Source organism: Nematolebias whitei, chromosome 6 (assembly GCF_014905685.2).
Source record: "Nematolebias whitei isolate Nwh7 chromosome 6, NemWhi1, whole genome shotgun sequence".
Classification (NCBI taxonomy): Eukaryota; Metazoa; Chordata; class Actinopteri; order Cyprinodontiformes; family Rivulidae; genus Nematolebias; species Nematolebias whitei.
This window is the reverse complement of record NC_056503.1, coordinates 22,264,189-22,271,642: the sequence shown is the minus strand read 5'-3', so window position 1 is coordinate 22,271,642 and position 7,454 is coordinate 22,264,189. Positions and strand designations below refer to the sequence as shown.

The following is a 7,454-nucleotide window of genomic DNA, read 5'->3' as shown; positions in this document are numbered from 1 at the left end:
ACTGTATCAGTCTAAATAAAAGTGGTCCAACCAATGTGGTACTACCTGTCTTTAAGTTTTGGCAGGTCTTACTGGTGTAAAACATCTGCAGGTAAAATTCAATCACAACACCTGATCCACCCTTTAATGCAAAAAGCTCGTCTAGTTGTTAGTAAAAAAAAAATAAAATAAAAAAAATCAGTTTTATCTTTAATAAATCAATTCATATACCATGCAAACATGTTCTTAGTCCTAGTTTAAAGAGAGTAAGTCACCTGCTTGCCTTCTTCTGGTATTTTTAAACACAACTGTATGAGGAACTCTAGAGAAGGATCATATTAAATTTCATGAAAGAAATACAACAAATGTCACGTCACAAGCTGAAGGTTTGTAATGATATGACAAGATGCCTTAATGAAAACTAAACGTTCCTGTCTGAAGAAAGGACAGTGTGTCCAGCATGTGAGAGGAGGATATTCAGAAAAGCGTCTCAGATCGTCTTACCGGGGAAAGTTTCTGAATGAGGTCATGGGCCACGTGCACCAAATTCTTATCCTCCCGCATGTGCTTCTGGAAACGTCGGTTTTCCTCCTCCTCCAGCAGGTCGAAGTCATTAGCTGCGTCCAGCAGGGCTTGGATGAGGCCTTTCCAGGAGCGCAGAGCGGGCACCTGCGGGGCCACGGCAGAGCTCACCCCTGTACCGATCACCAGGACCAGCTCGGGGGCTCGCTTGGTCTTCAGGCTGGGCAGCAGTTTCCTTTGGAGCAGGCACAGATTGAGTTATTGAAGGTGTTGCTTCCCGAAGCCTTCTGGCAGCCCGAAGGTCAAACAAAACCTTTTCAAGAGTGTGAAATTAAAACCTATGTTCAACAACAACAGGCAACAAATTACTTAGGACGTTCATCAGTTCTGTTGACAAACAGTGCAATGGGTTATCGTGTGCCGCTGCAGCTGAGCTTACCTGGGCTTTTTAGCATTTGAATCTGCATCCTGACAATCAGCTGCAGGTCTCTTCTCAGTTTTCACTGCTGCCATTCAGCTCCTGGAAGCAACAATCACACAACGGGCCGGGCGGTCAGTGCCGCTGGTCTGAATACAGAGTAAACTGCTACAAGCGCCTGGAAGTTTAACTAGTTCATCAGATAATGGATGTGTCTTACTGTCCATGATCAACAAGCAGAAGAGGTTTTATTTATTTCGTTTATGAAATAAAATTAACTTGATGGTGCACATTAGGTGGTGTAAACGCCTTTTTACAGCGTGGCTGCTCTAAACAAATCCATGTGGTTTTACAGTTTGCACACACACTGCAGACAGACAGACACATTCACCTGATAATCAGTTTTACTCCGCAAAATAAAGATGCACCTGTAGCTGCTGCAACCAGCTTACTGCAGCCCACACTTGGGTTTATAAAGCCCCCCCAAAAAACAACTTCTGAATATTCATTGTAAGCGTTCCAGTTCTTCTAATAGTTGTTAAATATACATATATTTAAGTTGAGCAATTCTTGATCCATATTTGTCCAAAAACTTAACAATCTGTGCTGCTGCCCTAATTTCTAAAGGATGGCATCAGCCATAAAAACCTCTTAGTAACCAGCTTCTAAATATTCAGTGAAGTACTGTGTGTGTGCGTGTGTATATTAAATTTCTATAGACAATATTGCCAGCTGGCATGGTGACACACGCGCACACACACCTACAGACAGCCCTGTGGGCTGACTCACCTTTCATCCAGGTAATGTTCTTACAGGTAATAGCCAGACTTTCCTGCAGGTCACGTGTCTCTCCTTTAAGTCGAAGTCAGAGGAAAATAAAGTGTGGACTTGGTCCAGTCCAGTAGTTTACAACCTGAGCAGAACTTTCAGGTTTTACTGGTTGGAAGTCACACATCAGAAACTGGTCGTCTCCTCTGAGCTAATTTAAGCGAAGTTACAGAGAAACTCCCTCAGTTGTAAGGTTCCTGCTGACAGAAGAGTCCAGACCTGTTCGGACTCGGGTTTGGACTGGTTTACCTGCTGCTAGCAGCCGGTATCCACCTGAACCCTCGGGTCTGCCTCCTGCTGTCAGAAACACGCTCAGCTCAGTCGCGCCGATGCGTTCAGGGTCAGTCTGAACGGCTCGGACATTTAACACAACCTCCTGTGACCGCTGTTGTAACGTTGCCAAAACAAATCTGCTTTATTTTTCAGCTAATAAAATAAAATAAATCGAAGTTTGGAATTTTGTCAAGACTTACACTTTTTTTTTTTTATGAATAAGGGTTAAATATTTTTTAATGATATTTATATACATATATTTCTTTTAATTACCTCCACACATCAGGTGACACTTAACTCCGTGCTTTAAGCTGCACCACAGAATAAACAAACATTTAATAGCTTTGGCTCCAAGACGAGAAAACACCATCTTATTAGTATCTAAATTACAGAAGGGGACTTTTACAGATAGACCTGAATGCAGCAGAGGCCTTATTTATAGCTGGGTTTGAACTGCACATCATTTATCTGCAGGGTTTCAGCAGAACAACATGTTAAAGCAGATATACTCATACAGGTTTAAATTTATCCTCTACAATCTATGAATCTGAATTAAACATGTAATATTAACTTAAAAACAACATCCGCTTGTGTTTTTATTTGACATAAAGATTGGTTTTCATTTAAAAATAACTTTTGGTTTTGTGGTTTTAATCTAGATTATGGTGTTTTGTTTTAAACTGGTGAGTTGGCTCTGCAGAAAATCCATGTTGTTCCTAAAGACAGGACACGTCAGCAGGTCGGAGTGTATGAGCAGAAGCAGACTGCCACCTTCTGCTGGAGGGAGACATGTCTGAACAGAACCCGCTCAGGAAAGCTGAGTCAGCACAGGAGCTGCAGCAGTCAGCAGGTTGCAGCTACTTCTGCATGCTTGAGTTTTCATCCACTTATCCAAACATGTGGCTTGATCAAGAATAATGGGCGATGATTTTTACTGCCCGTAGATTTTATACTTTTTGATTTTTTTAAATTTGTTTAAAAATAAAAATCTCCCCCAAAACAGAATAAAAATAGCTTACGGTTTTAGCTTCTAGCTTTTTGAGCATGAACTTTGGTGTTTAAGCTATAAGCTTGTTTTAGTACAATTAGCTTTCAGTTACTATTTTGCACATTTTAGCTTTAAAGTGTCAATTTTATCGACAGTTTTAAATATTTTAACGGTAAGAAAATGCTTTGCTGATTTTTGTTTTTAGCTACTGTTTTGCAGATTTAAGCTTCCAAACTGCTTAATTCAAGTTTAACATTTCGGTAAATTTGTTCATCAAGTTTCAGGAGTTGTTAAGCATCTCTGCAGATTTGCAGAAATACAATGTCTATATTGTGTTTATATTTATAGCTGTGTGGTCGTTGTTCAAGTTCTAGAATATTTATTGTCCTAAAGGGGCAACTTGTTTCACGGTCAGTATGCACATAAAACATCCAGATACCTGCATCCAGATGGAAGCAACTTCAACTCACCATGGAGTGGGTGATCAGGATTTCTGTGAGTTTCTTTTTCTTTTTTCAAAATTTCTTGGTGGTAGTCGCGCGTGTTCCTTCATGGTAGTTGTGTATGTTTCTTAATGGTAGTTCTACGTTTCTTGTCATAGTCGTGCATGTTTCTTAGGGGTAGACGTGTGTATTTCTTAGTGATAGTTGTGCGTGTTTCTGGGTGGTAGTCATGCATGTTTCTAGTCATGCATGTTTCTTAGTGGTAGTTGTACGTTTCTTGTGATAGTTGTGCATGTTTCATAGTGGTAGTTGTGCATGTTTCTTGGTGGTAGTTGTACGTTTCTTGTGATAGTTGTGCATGTTTCATAGTGGTAGTTGTGCATGTTTCATAGTGGTAGTTGTGCATGTTTCTTGGTGGTAGTTGTGCATGTTTCTTGGTGGTAGTTGTACGTTTCTTGTGATAGTTGTGCATGTTTCATAGTGGTAGTTGTGCAGGTTTCATAGTGGTAGTTGTGCATGTTTCTTGGTGGTAGTTGCGTGTTTCTTAGTGGCAGTAGACGTGTATTTCTTAGTGATAGTTGTGCGTGTTTCTTGGTGGTATTCGTGCACGTTTCTTGGTGGTAATCATGCGTTTTTTAATACACTGAAAAAAGAGAATAGTTGATCCAAGTTAAATGAATTGTGTCAATTGGCAAAACGTAATTAAATTAAGTTTATCCTAGTTAATGTATTAAGATGGTTTAAATTTAAGTCAGTTTTATTCAAATATTTTTGTTTAATTCAAATAAAGAATTCAAATCTTTAGGTCTTAATTTTATGGAAAGTGCACTCAGTTTTACATTGTTCCAAATCAAAAAACGGTTACGCACTGTAACCCCAGATTCTATGAATATAGGCGTAGCTAAGATAGATAAACTAAACGTAGATAAACTCCTAAAAATCTTCTTCCTCTACTTCCTCAGGCGGCTGAGACGAGCTGGTCTGGGAAGCTCAGTCCTCACCTCCTTCTACAGGTGTGCAGTGGAGAGCGTCCTGTGCTCCAGCATCAACGTGTGGCATGGAGGCTGCACAGCTGCAGAAAGAAAAGCTTTGCAGAGAGTGGTGAAGGCTGCACAGAAGACTGTTGGAGTCGGTCTCCCCACCATGACAGACATTTACACATCCAGATGCAAGAAGAGAGCCACCTGCATCATGAAGGACCCCACTCACCCAGCACACACACTTTTTGCCCCGCTTCCCCCAGGAGGTTAAGGAGCATTAAGTGTAGAACCACTCAACAGAGGAACAGCTTCTACCCTGAGGCTGTTAGACTCATGGGTCTCTAACCAGAATAATCACTGTGAAAAATCCCATGCTGCTGATCTATTTTATGTTGATGTGTTCATGCGTGCTCATCTGCTCACAGACTCATGTTCGTGCTGCTGTTCAGCATATTGTTTTTATGCTATTGGAGTGCTTAGCATAATTTTAGATGTTTTTCTTAGTTCATATCTTAGATCTTACCGTTTTTCTTTTACATATTATTGTTGGATGTAACCGGGACTCTGTGTACATGATCTGTTCCACCACATGTACCACGTGGTGCGAATGACAACAAAGAAACCCCGACTCTGATAAAAGCCTATAAACATTTGCCTAAAACATTGATGACGCTGCAGACCAATCAAGACCAGAAACCCACATTACTGCAAACAAATGAGTATGAAAGCTTTTAATTTATAACCAAATTATTAACAAACCTTTCCGATCTATACGCAGCAAAGCATTAAAAAATGCAAACAAACATGTAAAGGCAAAGAGCAGCATTCAAAGACATCGCTCCAAACTTCCAACAATCCGCCGCCACAGGACACGATGGCTTAAACAAGTCCTGGATCTACACAAGAAGTTTTGTGGTCACATAAAATCACTGCCATCATCATGAGTGAGTCCAGTTGTTGGTTTATTTACCAAACCTGTAAGAGGCTGTCCAAAGGTCTAATCTTGACAAGAGAAAACCCATAAACGAACAGAAGAGTCCTAATAATCCCACATTCCCTTTTTAAATGCATAATTTCTTTTTCGCCATGAGTCTGAGAGCGGCAGGTCTGAAGTAGTGTAATAATACACAGAAATAATGGGTCAAAATGTTAGTTTTTTGTGTAGTCTGATAAAGTCTTGACGAGAACTTACTGTAAATAACGGCTCTCTTACTGAAGATCAGAAAATAATTTATCTTCAATTAAAATATGGCTTTAAGGTTCACTTTAAAAGCTGAAACCCCTTGCAGAATGGGACAGTTCATAAAAGAAGACAAACTTAAAAGAAAGTCCTCAGCAGCTCTACACAGAGATGGAGCCCTCTCTGAAGTTGGTCTTCCCGATCAGAACATTGAGGAGCGTAGCTCTGCCCTCTCTGGTCTCCTTCTGAACCTTCCTGATGATGTCACTCAGCTGCTCCCCGTTCTCTCGTCCTACAAGGTAGCCCTTCCCACCGTAACCATCTGCCACAGTGTGATAATCTGAAAAAACAAACAAACAGCAGGAGGTACATCTGGTCAGCAGCTGCCTCCATGAACACACAAACTGTCGACTGATTGTCGACAGAATGTGACATCTAACCTGTGAACGAGCACTTGGCTGAAAACGTACCGGTGAAAAACAGGCCACATGCCACGTTGCTGCCCAGGATGGGGACCTGCTCTCGAGATATCTGACTCCAGCATGCGTCGTTTCCCACCACAGCTATAACTGGTGTCTAAGTGGTATAAAAAAATAAAACATTCAAAGTATCAAAGACGTTAAAAAAAAGTGTCTCATTTAGTGTGTTTGGATGGAGCTGCTCTGAACAGACTTCCATCCATCAGTGTTAACATGCCTGTTATCTACATTAAGTTTTATAGATAATGGAGCTAAATGTACACATATGATGCTGTCATGTATAAACTACATGTACCAGTACATATATTTTAACAGAACCAAGATTTTAAAGGTTTTGACCCGATAGAGATGATGTTTGATGGATTGTCCCTGAAACTGAATCAACATGCTCTGATATTCTAAATACTACTGTAGTACTTCTGAAGACCTTCAAGTATCTCAACAGTAGGCCAGTCGCGATTAACAAGAAATCAATTCATTGAATGATAAATTAAAATTATCGACCTCATTTTCATTTATCGGCTTCATCGTTTCTTCGTCTCTCTCTTTCTACTGAAGACACTGGATGACAAAAGGCTCAACTCCGGAGCTCTTCACTGACCCCTCCCTTTCTCTTTAAAATCCATTTTAACCATCAAAAATCACGATTTTTGGATCATTCCAATCCAACTTTATTTATAAAGCACTTTAAAAACACCCATGCAGGACCAAAGTGCTGTACAGCCAAGTTAAAAAGCACAAAAAGGAATAAAATACAAGGAAAAAAAAAAACTAAAAAGACAAACATCTATACAATAAAAATTGAAACAGTAAAAGTAGTATCAAATAAATAACAATAGTATAATCAACATCTCACATGGTGTCAAAAGCCATGGAAAAGAGATCAGTTTTAAGAAGGGATGTAAAAACAGACAGCGAGGAGGCCCGTCTGATGTGGAGAGGCAGACCGTTCCATAGCTAGGAGCTGCTACAGTGAAGGCACTAAAAGCAGCTAAGCTGAGAATCTAAGCTACGAGCCAAGAGAACAGGCCGACCTCGGGGGGGAAAATACTTCCATCTTGTCAAAGCTCCAAAAATCCTTCATGTAAAAAGTTGTTTTTCCTCTGGAAAAAAAGAAGCTTAGAACTTTCAAAAACACAAAGTTTGTTTTCTCAGTCATCCAGGTATATAACAACAAAAAAGGTTGAATCATGTCATCTGGACTTCGTTTTTTTGTTAATAAGAAACGTTTCGCCCCTAATCCAAGAGGCTTCGTCAGTCTGAGGCCTAGCCATCTGGTATTACCCAGAAGCCACCCTGACTCTTGTGTTTCAAGCCTGCCTCAGATACCCCTGAAGGCCAGACTTCAGGGGTATCTGAGGCAG

General features: G+C 40.3%; 2 protein-coding genes across 2 annotated transcripts in view; both read right to left on the bottom strand.

Moving 5' to 3' along the window:
• The window catches only part of fam118b (family with sequence similarity 118 member B), an 18,889-nt gene extending 16,856 nt beyond the window's left edge, over positions 1 to 2,033 (bottom strand). The window contains exons 1-3 of the mRNA XM_037678107.1: positions 1,709 to 2,033; positions 941 to 1,021; positions 484 to 736 (exon numbers count right to left, since the gene is read on the bottom strand). Of these exons, the coding sequence (XP_037534035.1) occupies positions 484 to 736; positions 941 to 1,014 (327 nt within the window). The 5' untranslated portion in view covers positions 1,015 to 1,021; positions 1,709 to 2,033. The remainder of the gene's footprint in view (positions 1 to 483; positions 737 to 940; positions 1,022 to 1,708) is intronic.
• Positions 2,034 to 5,206: 3,173 nt separating this feature from the next.
• The window catches only part of ilvbl (ilvB (bacterial acetolactate synthase)-like), a 13,431-nt gene continuing 11,183 nt past the window's right edge, over positions 5,207 to 7,454 (bottom strand). Inside the window, exons 9-10 of the mRNA XM_037677769.1 lie at positions 6,082 to 6,187; positions 5,207 to 5,951 (exon numbers count right to left, since the gene is read on the bottom strand). Coding sequence (XP_037533697.1) covers positions 5,773 to 5,951; positions 6,082 to 6,187 — 285 coding nt within the window. The 3' untranslated portion in view covers positions 5,207 to 5,772. The remainder of the gene's footprint in view (positions 5,952 to 6,081; positions 6,188 to 7,454) is intronic.